The sequence below is a fragment of the Hemibagrus wyckioides genome, linkage group LG15, assembly GCF_019097595.1.
Source record: "Hemibagrus wyckioides isolate EC202008001 linkage group LG15, SWU_Hwy_1.0, whole genome shotgun sequence".
Lineage (NCBI taxonomy): Eukaryota > Metazoa > Chordata > Actinopteri > Siluriformes > Bagridae > Hemibagrus > Hemibagrus wyckioides.
The window spans coordinates 1,502,093-1,517,500 of record NC_080724.1 but is presented as its reverse complement, the minus strand read 5'-3'; the positions used below and the strand labels follow the sequence as shown (position 1 = coordinate 1,517,500).

The window sequence follows — 15,408 nt, the reverse complement described above, 5'->3', positions numbered from 1 at the left end:
TCTAGCTGTATAAGCAAGCTGAAAAGGAGACACAGAGGGACATGGGATTTCTCTCTCCCTCAAAAAAAAGAAAGAAAGAAAAAAAATACAACCCTTGGTCCTAAATCTGGAATCTTCCCTTTAATTGTTAAAGGGTGGATCTGAGTGATCTAGTGACCTGGGAGAAGTCCAGACCAAGATTTAAGATGACTTTTGAATACAATAGAAACGCAGGAATGCAGGGGAGAACTCTTCCTGTAGGAGGAAAGACATGGAGAATAGAAAGCTAAAGATGGCAAGAGGATATCGCTGGTACATTGCCAAGGTTACAGCAGAAATATTGAGAGGTGTGTACACAGTGTAGCAATGTGTGTGTGTGTGTTACTGACGTCCTAAGTGCTTCAAGAATGAGTGCGCTGGGAGGAGTAATGATGCAGCAAGGCTGACACTGATGAAAACTGGTGACTGGGGTGTGTGTGTGTGTGTGTGTTCAGAGTCAACCAGAAGTCAAGCAATCTAGGTTTCTCCACTATTGCACTACAGTGACCCTTTGACCTTTTTCTTTTTTCTTTCCTCATACACACACACACACACACACACACACACAATCAGTACTCTGGTGTGGCTGAGGCGGGACGTTATACCAAAATAGAAATTTGTCTGTGTCATCAGTCTGGTAGAGGCTTGATGTGTCCACGTCAGGGCACTACCTTGGCTACAATAAGGTTACCAACTTGTTAGATATTCCTGAAAGAATTAAGACTTAAGATCTATTCCATTTTTTAGGGACAATTTATACATTTGTTTGACAAAAAAAGGCTCAGGATTTGGTTCACTGGAAACTGATAAGGCTTGGAGCAATGGCCGGCTAGTTTGGTATTTAAGTGTGTTAAAACAGACCAAGAACAAGTTAATGATTATTATCCACTTCGAACAGTGTGACAAAAAAAGCGTCTAGCAGCATTTCAGCTATGAGCTGAGGCGTCAAGTCCTCGCGTTGCTGCTGAAACACGTCATTTGAGTCTTACTAATGTCTTTATGTTCTGTTGACCACAGGTTACTGCGTGTTGTGCTAGCACAGGGGAGTCAGATGGCAATCTTGTGGCAAACAATAGTAGCGTCAGCGTTCCCACAGGTCCAGAAAAGACCGATTAATCGTGGTCACTAGTGACCACTAATCAACATGACTAGTAATGGGGTTCGAAAACATGTGCTTTAGGGTGTGTGATGTGGATTGTGTCGAAACATCCTTTCCATACAAAGTGGAAAAAAAAATGTTTGGTTTGCGAAAGTCAGAACATCTTCTTCTGGCTGTTAAACCTACATGTCCACCAGGCGACTACGAATTACGAATAAAAAACCTGCCGTGACATCGGCGTATCCCAGGCTGCAGATTTGTCCCGCCCCGGAGCCCTTAACTGGATTACTGAAATCTGAGAAACACAGAACGGCATCGCTGTCCCTGACTGTAACTTGGTTCTATTTCAAATTCATCATGTTTTATTGGATAAGCTTAGCGGGAAACAAGCAGAGCTCTGTTCCCCTGAGCCGGCCCCCCGAACAGAACAATCAGTGCTGGCAGGAAGGGCAGAACTTCCTGACACTCACTGGAATGCTACTTGTCAAAGTTTTTTGTTTTTTTTCCAGGCGGTAGGAATCAGCTGATGTGAACCAAAAGAGCTACATTGAAAGGCGCCATGACCTCGGGGAATACGCAGGAAAGCGATTCCTGGATTCGTTCAAGTTATCCGGCTCGGCTTGTGTGACGTCGACACAGAAATGCCTGAAGAACGCGGAGTCACATCCGATTGTGTAGAATTTAGCGAAAGAAGCTCTGGCTTTCAGAGGTCACAGAACAGGATATGTGATAAGACAGGGCTGGCTAAGAATTACAAAGCACTTTCGAAACAGAACAGGACGTGTTTGTCCACGTCTTTGATCAAAGGACATCGGTCGATAACTTAGCCTGTGTTTACCAGAGTTACATCATCCTCAATAGTGCTGGTCATCCTCTTTCAATCCCTCACAGGTCAATGACATCAGCATGATTCAGATGGTCGATGGTGGGGTACCAGAGACTTCCAGAGATGTGAACGTAGTTACCCAACAGTGTACTTTATTCTGCCACTTTATTCCAGAGTTTCGGTTTCAAAAGCGGACCCGGACACTTCTGTCTCCTTTAAAAAGTAGGTGTGTGGAGTCGAGCTTTGTGTGCGGAGTATATTCTGAGGCAACTCCCCGATGCCACAACGTCTTCTTGCGCACCAAGACAACTCGCACCTAGATAACAGCGTAGCTCAAATACAATTCCTACTATGCAAAGAGTACAGAGATTATTATACAGCCAGGAAAATAAAACTAAATGATGATTTATCTAAAAAAAAAATATGAAGGTGATCTGACACTAGGAGCTTGATAGGGCTGTGATACATGAGCAACATCTGCATTACTCCTGGGTGTGTTCAGCATCAGCAGTATCATCGTGCCAGTGAAGCTCTCCTGAACTGAGGTGATGGACAGAAGGTTAGACTATTGCTCTCTTGAACAGTGAAAGCGATATTAAGCAGAGGAAAGCATTGAGAGTCTTTCTTTTTCTCTCTCCATCACTGTGCTACACAACACTCATCTCTTCCACTATTTTAGGTCATATCTCTAGAGCTTTGTCTAAAGGAGGGTTCCTTGCTGTTACTATGGCGATGTCTGCATGTGTGTGTGTGTGTGTGTGTGGCTTTGTGTGTGAGGAGTGTGTTACATAGAAGTTAAAGAGGAGATTAATGATGTAGAATGGTGGGACTGTTCTCCATCTTACTAAGGGAGATGTCACCTTCAGTTCTCGTACTGTCAAGAACACATACACACGCTTCAATATAAACACACACACCCACCCCTGCCCCTACATAAAAATTATAAAAAATAACTTTAAATTCTATACACTAATAGCACTCTATGGCATCATCAGAATTATTTATAGACGTCACCATCACCCCAGGTTTAAACGCACTGCTACGGTCATGTAGGTCCAGTACATTTGTTTACCTAATTTCTGCTCTTGCTCTTGTGGCCTGTGCTGCTGCCTGCGGTGTGTTTGGGAAGCAGAAAGCACAAAATGATCAGCGCACGCTGTGGCTGCTCACACGGGGAGCTTGAGATCTAACGCAGGTCAATAAGTAAGGAATAAAAACATCACGGCTTGCTGACACATGAACCTTACAGCTGATCATCTTTCATAACCGAAGGACAGAATTTTCCCCAAAGCTACAACAGTCCCTGTTATCACATACACCGGCCAGGCATAACATTATGACCACCTGCCTAATATTGTGTTGGTGCTGCCAAAACAGCCCTGACCCGTCCTGCACTGTGTATTCTGACACCTTTCTATCAGAACCAGCATTAACTTCTTGAGCAACAGTAGCTCATCTGTTGGATTGGATCACACGGGCCAGCCTTCTCTCCCGACGGGCGCCCATGACCCTGTCACCGGTTCACCACTGTTCCTTCTTTGGATCACTTTTGATAGATACTGACCACTGCAGACCGGGAACACCGCACAAGAGCTGCAGTTTTGGAAATGCTCTGATCCAGTGGTCTAGACATCACAATTTGGCCCTTTTGGTCAAACTCACTCAAATCCTTATGCTTGACCATTTTTCCTGCTTCTAACATCAACTTTGAGGACAAAATGTTGACTTGCTGCCTAATATATCCCACCCAGTAACTAACATGGAGTGTCCGCCATACGACTGTAACTTGTTACTATAGATACGATAACGAGAGCACAGTAATACGAACATGCGAGTTGTTATTGAAAATGAATCGACCAATCAGATTCAAGAATTCCAAAAACGATTAGTAGACTTTAGTTACGGTCACCATTACTGCAGTGGTTTATGTTGAATTAAGCAAACCAACAATTGAGATCAGGATAAAAATACAAGTCAGTGTGCAGCCTTACAAACACACAACACACACAGATGAATGAACACGGTAAAGCAGACATACAGCAAATCCACGGGGATGTCTAGCAGGAAACAGACAGCAAGCTGCGGATAATAAACGGTACCAAAGCCTGTGTGTGTGTGTGTGTGTGTTTTCCAGACTCATAGTCATGGTATGTTAGCACCATCAAATCCAGGCCGCACACATGAGCACAAAGAGACGTGTTATCTGAGAGGGAGACGGAGAGAGGAATTAAAAAGACAGAGATTAAATGTTGTGAGGCAGGCATGAAGGAAACTGCAGAAAAAAAAATAAAGAGTGAAAGACAACTGATTAGAACGCTGCTCATCAGTCCAGTTCACCAGTCACATTGTATTAGTTTCTGGAATTAATCCAGATTAGCTCAAACTCTATAAAAGCAAATAAACCATCAAAAAAACAAAGTAAATAAATAACACTAGGTGACATGACAACATGAATAAGCAGCTGAAATGAGAGAGAGAGACAGAGACAGAGAGAGAGAGAGAGAGAGGAGATGGAGAGAGAGATGGGGGGAGACAGAGAGAGAGACAAAGAGAGAGAGAGAGAGAGAGACGGGGGGATGGGACAGAGAGACAAAGGGGGAGAGAGAGAGAGAGAGAGAGAGGTGAGGGTGCTGGTACCCAACGAGGTCCAGAAACAAAAATGACACAGTTACATAAGTACCATAAAAATGTCTCGTAGATTAATCTTAAAGGCCATTCGTTAGAAATAAAATAAATGACATGAATTTTTTATCTTCTATAATCTTTTATTTATTAACTTTAAAGATAATAAAAGATTAATGAGGGAAAGAAGGAGAAACAGTTCAGCCATGGCAATAAAAACACACTGAAACACACAAAGCCAGCTCCATAAAACACTAGAACAGCACTGAATCGCTGCGTCGCTAACACACATCACGTGCGAGATGCCTTCACTGCAATGTTAAACGTCCACCACATGGACAGAGCGAGAAAGTCCACTCTCATCTCTGCTGCTTTTGGGAGTTACTGATGGCTGATCTGCATAAGTCACCTTGAGGAATAAATACAAATCATACAAATAGCCAAAGAAAATGAAAACACCACCACCGCATTAAAAATAAAAGGCGTCGTCAAAGTTTTGACACGTGCCATCAGCTCCAAGTCTAAGGAATAAGAGAAAGAAGAAGATGAAGAAGAAGAAGAAAAGGATGAAGAAGAAGAAGAGAGGTGGAGTGCAGATGATGGGAAGAAAAAGAAAATCAAGGATTGAGACGAAACCATTAGGAAAGTAACAGAGCTGGTGGGAGGAGACGTGAAGACAGAAGAGGACAAAAGGAAACGGTCAAAAGGAGCAGGCCAGTGACATGGCCTCTGCAGAGAGCGACAGCAGGAAAGAGAGAAAGGAAGAGAATAAACGAGTGAAAGTGAGGAGAAACTGCTGATGCTGTGATTTCCAGATAAAGCCGGTTTGAACAGGGATTCTGACTCGGGGTTCAGGGTTCATCTACAGAACGATCAAGCGCTCAGTCACAATCTCAATATTTGTAGATGCGCACACACAAACACACACACACACACACACAAGCACACAAACACACACAAGCACACAAACACACAAACAAAAAAAACTCTACAACAAAGCCAGAAGCAGATTAGAGTACACAGATCACTGTGTTTTCTCCTTAAATTATAGGGATTGTGGGAAATGATCTCAACATCATGATCTCAACATGCCCTGGTGAAACACCTAAGATCCACCACAATCGAGATGAATGAAGAATCTGGAGACTAAGAAGCAGGAAATTGTCAAAGAGAGTCTGAGAAATCCACAGAGTGAACAGAATCTGAAAAACAATCCACTTTTATACTCCGGTGTCGTACGTGCAAAGGACAAGCTCAAGAGCGTATATAGATAATGCTCAAGGCTAAAATAACAGAAAAGGCAGAGAACATCACGAGTGAAGAAAGGACAGACGTTTAGACGGCGAGTAACGAGAAGAGAGATCGCACAGCGCTGGGCTGAACTGATTAAAGTGCGTATCAATTATCACATAAACATGAAAAAATAGAAATAAATCCCCGCAGAGAGAGCAGGGTGCAGCAGTAGTCATGGCTTTGTTGTGCTGCACAAACACCAGGACGATGATGGTTAAGTGTGTGTGTGTCTGTGTGTCTATATATATATAAAGAAACAGACGCACAAAGTCCAATCTGACTGCTGGATTCGTTTAATCTCGGATCCTACATGAAAGTGACTTGTGTCTGTTTTGAGCAGATCAGATTTTTCCTGTATGAATCTGATGTGTATACCTATATTATGAACTGGTTATAATGCATTTGACATTTTTGGAAATATTCCATCTGTTTCTTCAGGAAGAGTCCAGCATCAGGGCACACTGACCTGCTCTTCCCTGTTACTGATGGTCAGCTCAAATCCCATGATGCTGGCTAAATGCATTAGGAGGAGACTCAAAGCTGCACATCATTCTTCCACAAGACTGATTATCTCACACACACAAATAGAATGACAGTGTGTGTGTGTGTGTGTTCGTGAAAACGTGACAGACTATTAATAGCAAAGAGTGGAGCTGATTTGTTGTGTGAGACCCAGTTTGGGCACGTGCACAATACAGTGAGGAGGAAAAAAAACAAAACAAAAAACAAAACAAAACACTTTTCTCCTGCAGTGTGAGGTACACACACTCACACACACTCACACACACTCACACACACTCACACACACTCACACACACTCACACACACTCACACACACTCACACACACACACTCACACACACTCACACACACTCACACACACTCACACACACGGGGGTGACTCATCTCACTGGTGACAAACCACAATCTGTAAAAAGCTAGCAGAGACACTAAATATATGTATACAGACCAGATGAGGACACGCACACATACATGCACACAGACACACACGCATGTACACATGCACACGCATGCACAAGCTCACTCACACATACACACGCAAACGCATGCACAGAGACACATTGCACACGCACACACTGACACACACACACACATACACACACACACACATGCACACACACACAGACACACACGCACACACACACGCACCCTCTCATTTCATTTCTTTTATTTTCTCATTACTATTTCATTTGAACCTTATGAAACAAATTAAAATTTCTCTCTCATTTATAATAGTGTGTATTCCCAGAAACTGTCACCTACTGAGATTACCTTCTCCTCTCCTCCTCACCCAGGCTGAAATTGACCAGCCTTCAACACCCCTCCCCACCCCACCCCCTCCCCACGATCTCAGAGGAGTGGTTTCCTCTGCCCCACCTCCCTCTCTCTTTAATCCTCACCACTTTCCTCTTCAGTCTCTCCATCTCCCTTTCTCTCTCACACACAGACACACTGGTGACGAGGCAGCAGCGCACCAAACCTCACCATCTGTTTACTGCCACTTTCACTTAGTCCACACACACACACACACACACACACACACAAAAACAACCAAACATGACACCCAAACACAAAATCGCAAACACATCTCAAACACTGGCCTCACGAACCTTCACCAGCTGAGGATTGTGACCTTGAGAGTGAGTGGATGAAGTTGTGACAAACAGCGGGTGCCTTCAGAAAAAGGAAACGCCGATCTAAATTAATAGAAAAAGGAGGTGTGGCTGATGGGATGCATTTTGTGTAAAGCTGCCCTGTCTGTGGGGGCAGTGGTATGGGATATAGCGAGGGATCACTATTTCAGATCATCCTCTCCATGTTTAGCTCTTGGCTACGGTCTGGTTACCGTCTCTCAGAGCTCTTCAGCTGGACCACTGCAGGGTGTGTGTGTGTGTGTGTGTGTGTGTGCGCGTGTGTGTGTACGCGCGTGTGCGCATGCATGCGTGTCCTCTGCGTCTTTGTTGAAGGCAATCACGTGCACAGTGAGGGTTTCCTTACACGTTATAAATGTACAGCCACACAATAAATCAAAATGGGTAACAAGAGGAAGAACAACACGCTCTCAGTCACACTCACTCACACACTCTCACACACTCACACTCTCACACACTCACTCTCGGGATAAACGACGGTCTAAATTCATATCCACACGTGATGCAGAGGAAGATGAAAAACTGCTTAGCATTGAGGAATGCTCAGCAGTGTGTATTGACAATATGAAGGCTGTATTTTTTTTGTGTTCCACCGTGTGTACACAGAACTCTACAGAAGCAATAATTCATGAATATGTATTAGCATATACCATTATTTAAAAAAAATAATAAATAAGAAAACATTAAACTACATTAAACATAAAAGGTCAAGCCGTTCAGTGAAAACAAGCTAGCTGATTCTGGTGTAAATCATGGACACAACACACAGCATGATATTCTGGGCCTTTTATATGGGTTATAGGAGCATTGTTTCGATTGTTTCAAAGACTCCACATCGAGGTCAGTTGGAGTTACACTGCAGTTACAGCTGCACAGATGTTAACCCTTCAGCCTTTGCATTCTTGTTAAGCTAAACACAGACCCCAAAAAACAAACCCAAAAGCAGGAATATCGAATGCTGCGGTCATATGCACAAAATCTATCGGACTAGAGACGGAGGGATGAAGAAGTAGAAAAACAGCACATCCACGATGACGACGCACACGTGTTGTTGCATGTCGGATCTGCAACACGTTTACCCACGTGAGAGAAACAGACAGGCAGAGAGACAGAGAAAGAGAAGCAATAGAAAGAGGAGGGAGGACCGTGACAGTGAGAGTGTTAAGTAGTCAGAGATGGAGAGAGAGAAAAAGGAGGGGGAGAGGGAGAGAGAGAGAGAGAGAGAGAGAGAGAGAGAGAAAGTGAAAGTGGTGCAGGATGGGGAATTGCAGTAGGTTAAGGCAGGGCATGAAAATATCTTACACATAAATCCCTGGTCGTCTGATACAAATAAGAGAGAGAGAGAGAGAGAGAGAGAGAGAGAGAGAGATAGTGTGTAAAAGAACTAGGGCTTTTAAACAGAAATCAGAGATATATTTCTCATTATTGGGACAGCAATTAAACGAGGATAAAAACAGGCCTTATTTAAACACATGCTTGAGTGCGTCCCTGCTCGGCTGTGTAACTGTTTGGTGGGGGTGTGTGTGTGTGTGTGTGTGTGTGCACATATGTGTGTGTTTAATTAAGGACACAGGCAGTGTGTTTGAAAGTGTGTGGCCTGGCAGGGATGAGCGTAGTGACACTAGGGTGAAGAACCCTGTTTGGACATTGTGCTAATGAGAGCTTTAGAAGAACTGCCACAGGACGACATTCCTCTCTCTCGCTCTCTCTCTCTCACACACACACACACACACACACACACACACACACACACACAACGAAGGATAAATAAAGGACAAAACCTCCACAGATACAGTAATGCAGCCTCTCTGCCTCTCTCTCCCTCTGCCAGATTCCACCTGCTGCTCCTCTCATCATTCTCAAACCCGCAGCTTGAAGATCGTGATTTTGGCCTGACTGAAGAAAGACATTTCTACCTTTACTTTCTGTTCATTCAACAAACTTCACCCTTTTTCACCTCACACACACAAGCATTGGCATGCACACCACACAGACCTAGACCTGAGAGTAACGAGGTCCTCAAAATGTTAGTGCAGATGTCTGTTTACATTTCGGAAAGAGAGACAGAGAAAGTGAGAGTGAAAAAAAAAAAAAAAAAAAACACCTAAATGTACAGACAGACTCAGGTACTGAGACACACCTGCAGCCAACAGCTGTCAACGGCTTCCCCATAACTGCGTGTGTGTGTGTGTATATAAAAAGCCATATCACCAAGCCGTAAGCATGAAGTGAGTCAGACAGACAGTATGGTGTGATGAGTGTTGTTACAGTCGTCCGGCTCCGAGTTGAAGATGACTACATGCTGGAGTATGCAGGGCTTTCAGGGCACGACTTTTCTCTTCCAGACAGAGCCACACTTCACCACAAGTCTGAATAATTGTTTGGGATTTTAGTGAAAGAAAAAGGAGCTTACAGGTATGCGCATGTCTGGTTCACTCGGCCGTTGACACGTCCACTAACCGCACATTTCAGCCGGCACTAGAGTAATTTAACCGGCAATTAACTAGGGGCTGGTTCTTAACAAGGAACCATTACCGTGCCTACATACATGCATGTGTGTGATACGGTATGTCGTGAGCGAGTCTCTGAGGGTAGTTGGCCTACATTCAGCATGTTCATGCACCATATTCATGCTTGTCTCCCTCTCGTCAGACTTACAGACCTACTTTCTATTACCACAAAGGAAGTGACATTCGAACCACATGCCTGCTTCCTTTCGTGTAAGAAGAAGTGAAATAAGTATTTCTTTGTTAAAACCCACATGACTTCATTCAGCCATTTTTGGCTCATTCAATACTGAAGAAGTCACTCACTAGAGCTAGCAGGAATTTCTTGGCAAAACAAATCATAGTCAGAATGCTGTGTAGCCCCATCAAAAAAAAAATTGGGGCTAGAATATTTATTTTTAGATCTTTGACTCAAGTTCAGATCATGTCTGGTATGTTGGCATTTTGTTCCTGAGAAAGGTTTGAACATCATGTCCTGTTAGAAGTCAGGACGTTTTGCAACAGGAGGGAAACACGAGTCGATGTGGAAGCGTTTCATGTCATCTGATGCCTTGGAAATGAAGTTCAACTCAAGCGAGCCTCAAGCAGCACCAGCAATACAAGTCACCCAATCAGAGGGACACTAAATGCGACAGTGACCAATCAAAGAAAACAACCACGAAAATAACCTTTCCTATCAGACGAGGACTTCCATATCATATCCCCAGTGGACCACCCATCGTCTGGTTCTCACCACAAAGAGAAAGCTTTTTATAAAAGTCTCTCCACAAAGCACACTGCACATCACTGACCTCACGGACAGCAAAGCTTTTCATCTACTGCCTAGTTGACCAAAGAAGAAATAAAAAGAAGCAAATTGGGGAAAAAAAGACAGAACAATAGAATACCAGCAGGGTAAACAATAGAGCATCAGGGGGACCGTCCCCCTCCACCCGCCATATGTAGCTTACACGTGATGCTGGCTGCTCTGCTCTGCCCTGTCCCCTTACCATTCAGCTGAAAAGTAGCAGGCATGATCAATGCTCAGCTGACCACTACTCTCTGGCCATTGCGTTATCTCTTGCTCCTTTTTTCGCCATTACATGCCATTTAAAGTCCCCACCCAGACTCAGGAGAGGACAGACACTAAAAACAGCTCCCATCTCAACCCAAGAGGGCAGCAAATCAAGCAAAACAAACACTGGAGCTAACGGCAGATCAATAACATCTGATTCTGCCTTCTTTCAAGCGCTTAGACAGGCAACCGGGATTGGCCTAATCAGAAAGAACACACACAAAAAAACCCAAAACAAAACAATGACATTAGGTAGCATTAAAACGTACCACAGGGCAATGCAAAATATCATAGCAAAATAACACGATTTAAACTGAAGGACTAAGGAATAAGGATGATGATCACCAGAAAGTGTTTTTGATGATTTAAGCATTTCACCTACCCATCCTCCTTGCTCTTGGATCCAGGGCTGGATGTGGTTGTCCAGGTAGACGGTCATCCACTCTGCGATACGTGCCACCAGTGGACTCATCTCCTTTTCCACACACTCGACACAGAGGGCACCTCCGAACGCGAACAAGCCCACGATACGGCCCCAGTTGACGCCGTCGCGGAATACCTCGTCCATCACACTCTCAAAGCTCTGGTACACCGTGACCGGAGTGATATGCAACTGCGACGACAGGTCGCTAAAGGCGCGTGTGTAGCGCAGCTCGAACTCGTTGGCCGAGTCGCGCAGCGCCTCTTTTACCGCCTCGAGGCTCGCTCTTCCATTCACCTGCCGCTGAGGGGACAGAGTCGGTGATCGTGGAGGAGTCCCTGTCGAACCCGTCCCGTTTAAGGAGCCGTTAACGACAGCTGTGGGCGTCTCCGGTTCTCTCGCTCCCGCTGCGTTCCCTTCCTCCGCCTCGCCTCCTTCAGATCCGTTCGCATCTTCCGTGAGCCCGATGTGGCTGCAGGGATAGTTTCTCTGGGAGAGCTTGTACTTGATGAAGTACACAACCAGCTCTCTGTTGTAGTAAGACATCGTGAAGAGTGATACTGGATTTATCTGAGGCTGGATGCTACACCCGATCGCTCGTCGGTGTCTGAAAAACAGCGCACGGACGTTCGCGTCTCTACTCGTCGTGTGCCGCTGGCTCTCTCATCACGGATATTAAACCAGGTTGACCTCCGATCTTCATCGATTTCCTCTGCTTCTTATCCGCGTAAACAGATACAATCAAGATGGTGCAAGGGCTCAGACACTGTGGTCAGAGAGGAGTGAAAAGAAAAAAAATGATTAGCGAGAGTGCTCTCTCACACTTAATAGACTTAGACATGCTCTCTAAACCGGAGGAGGACGTCAGAATTAGGTTTAAGAGCTACATTACTACTGGTTTGAGGCATTGCCAAAAATGTGGCAATACATCAGTCCAGCCAATTGAGTTCAATTACTTCTTTCATTTAAATAGTAAAAATGACAAGGAATAGAAATAATCGGTACAAACATATTTCCTTAACGCAGTAAACATTGACACACAGATAGAACAATTCCCAGGAAAAGCTTATTGTGACTATAAAGACACCTGACAATACAGTTACTCAGAAATGTTTACTGTGATATTTCTCATTTTATATCGTGCACCCCTCATCTTTTGTAAATAAACATTTCCCCCCTAACCACCACTCTCTAATTCATTCACTTGCCCTGAGAAGCAGATGTTGCCCCTCATCACCTGCCCCTGAAGAACAAAAAACACCCCTTTCCCTTCTCAGAAATCTACACTAACCTTGACCAGAGTGAAATGAACCAGGAGGGCGGATTAAAAACAAATTGTTCCACTCAGAATTATAATTTCATCCGAGTTGTACATGAAATACGAGCTGTAGTAAATAAGAGCAGCGCGTGCGCAGCGTCTACACGTTTCACCGCGCGTGAAGAGTTTCAAACACAATGCGTGCTTTTCACCATCATTTCCCAATAAAGCATTATAGCGCGCTAAAGGCTGTTGTGCAAAAAAAGCGGTGACACAAACAGCCTGTACAAAAGAGCGTTCTCAGGAAATAACACACATATAGCGTAATCTGCGCTTTAAATCCACAACCTCAATGGAAAAGCCATAAACAATGGACAGGAATGAAATGAAAACAGTGCAGTTGCGCGTGAACTCGGACACGCACCCTGAGCAGCACGTGGGGCACGTAGTGAAGCGGAGCAGCTAGGCTCATCACCCCCAACGCCTTATTAAAACCACGTTTCAGACAGAAATCAGCAGCCGTTCGCTCACGTGTGATCGAAAACGAACTACAAGCTTCAACGTGGCTATATTACTGATTAATAAACGTGGTGTGCTACGGAGCTGTAATTTCTTGACGAGCATCAACACGAGACACACACATCGCGAATGCGTGCCCTTAAGGGCCAGAACAATCATTAAGAAAAGAAAGAGAAAATAAAAAAATCCCTAAAATAGAACACACCCCTGAGAACACTAAAAGTCTATGTGGAAAGCTCAGTTAGAAATTAACTGAAACACTGGCCATCAATAACACGAGGGCTCTTCCACTTTGGACATTGTACAGCAGCTCGCATTATCTCTGTTGTAAACAACACACATGACAACCTGCTGAAGCACAAAAGTTAAAGAACAACCCTGCTCACCCATACAGAAATCCGGTCCGGTCTAAACAAGAACTCTGACCAGGCAAACTCCTGTGTTGTTTTGTTATAAAGGAGCTGTTTCACCAATCTCCAACAGCTGCTCTCGAGACTCTACTGTAAAGTGCGAGAAAAGAGGCATAATGAAATCTTTCTTTTGGCCCGCCCCTGGCTCCCACGCGGCCCCGCCCACATCGCAGCAATTATGTAACTATAGGAACCTGTTTCTGTACAGCACCCACACTCCGTCATTATATATTATATATATATGTGTATATGTGTATATGTATATATATATATATATATATATATATATATATATATATATATATATATATATAGTGAGATAACTTACTATTATAGTTCTTTGGAAATAATAATAAATTCAATCATTTCTACACTTTTCGGGTGATGACGTCCATTAACGTCGTCTCGCTGGCTGTTAGAGTCATTTATAATCAGACAGCTAGCCTAGCCTAGCCACAATGCTGCAGCAACTTTAGTATAACCAAATGAGAGAACACTTTCTGGTTCAAACAATTTGTAAATAAAGAACCGCTGCCCTCAAGGGCTCTTGAACGTTGTAGTCTGTATAGCTATGGGAAGAGAGAAATCTTTTTAAAGCGTTAAACAGCAGAATAAACAGTGAGGTGTAAGTCAATTTTGTTCTCAGCTTTTCCTGGTCAGCTTTAGCAGAGCTAACTACGTCAGTCCCGGGCTACCGCAGCCTCCTCAACTCCCTAGCTTAGCAGCCCTGACGTTAGCTTACAGAATTGGCCCGGGATTCACAATAAAGGACTGAAGAACAGATAGTTGCGTCCACAGTGCATGCTACTTACTCAGATCATTAAGAGCGTTACGTCTCGCTCTCCCACATGACCGAAATATTGAGCAAGAGTCCAGTCAGTGACCGCCTGTAAGCCGACATTTCTTTCTCAACCTACACTAAACCAGTACCGCAGCCTCGCGCATCTACGCTAGCTATCTTAGCTACGTAACCTGCTTGTTTGTTTTTCCACTCCTTTTGTGGAAAACAAATCCCACCCCCTGCACAAGGATAAGCCAATAGCTAGCCACCAGAAGGGGTCCGCCCATAAAGCTGACAAATCGCCTTACAGCGCTGCTTACCATAATGCGGGTGGGAAAATAAAAATAACGACACATGCGCAGATTCCACCCTCCATGGAACTTGCTGCAGGTAATGTCGGCGTTTAGGTGGGATCGAAATGCTAAGTGTATATTTGAGTACCAGTTAAGATGTCGGCATTTTTAAAACCTTAGCATATAGCTTACTCAAAAAAACTTAAAACTGAAGCCCGTTGAAAGTTTGTAAAAAGCCAATTTAAATATTAATGCGCAATGAAGCTCAATTATGCATATGGTTAAAAAAAAAAAACCTGACCACAATTCAGTCCAGATACAGAAATCATGAAATAGCCTGGTGTAAAAAAAAAAAAAGGAGTGTTATATTTTCAGAGTATTGCCCATGCTTGGAAGTCGACACCATGACATAGTGCATTTAATCCTTTATTTTACATGAAAACTTTACACTTCATATTTTTTTTTCTTACTGTATATATTTATATTCCCCATACATCAGGGGTAGACATATATAGTTGCAAGGGAAGGAATGCTTTCAGAAAATATTTAAATGCACTTCAAAGAATTAAATACATCGGCATAAAAACGAATCCCAAGCTTCATATGCTCTGTTACTACAGAGGCTTTATACTGGT

General features: G+C 43.8%; 1 protein-coding gene across 3 annotated transcripts in view; it reads right to left on the bottom strand.

The window, feature by feature from the left end:
* The window catches only part of bcl2l1 (BCL2 like 1), a 24,880-nt gene extending 10,210 nt beyond the window's left edge, over positions 1 to 14,670 (bottom strand). The window contains exons 1-4 of one of the 3 annotated variants that reach the window (XM_058410002.1): positions 14,512 to 14,664; positions 13,676 to 13,789; positions 11,474 to 12,278; positions 9,312 to 9,426 (exon numbers count right to left, since the gene is read on the bottom strand). In XM_058410002.1, coding sequence (XP_058265985.1) covers positions 9,312 to 9,426; positions 11,474 to 12,058 — 700 coding nt within the window. In that variant the 5' untranslated portion in view covers positions 12,059 to 12,278; positions 13,676 to 13,789; positions 14,512 to 14,664. Of the gene's footprint in view, positions 1 to 9,311; positions 9,427 to 11,473; positions 12,279 to 13,675; positions 13,790 to 14,511 lie in introns of all 3 variants that reach the window. The other 2 variants (XM_058409999.1, XM_058410001.1) reach the window with 2 other exon arrangements.
* Between the last annotated feature and the right edge of the window lie 738 nt (positions 14,671 to 15,408).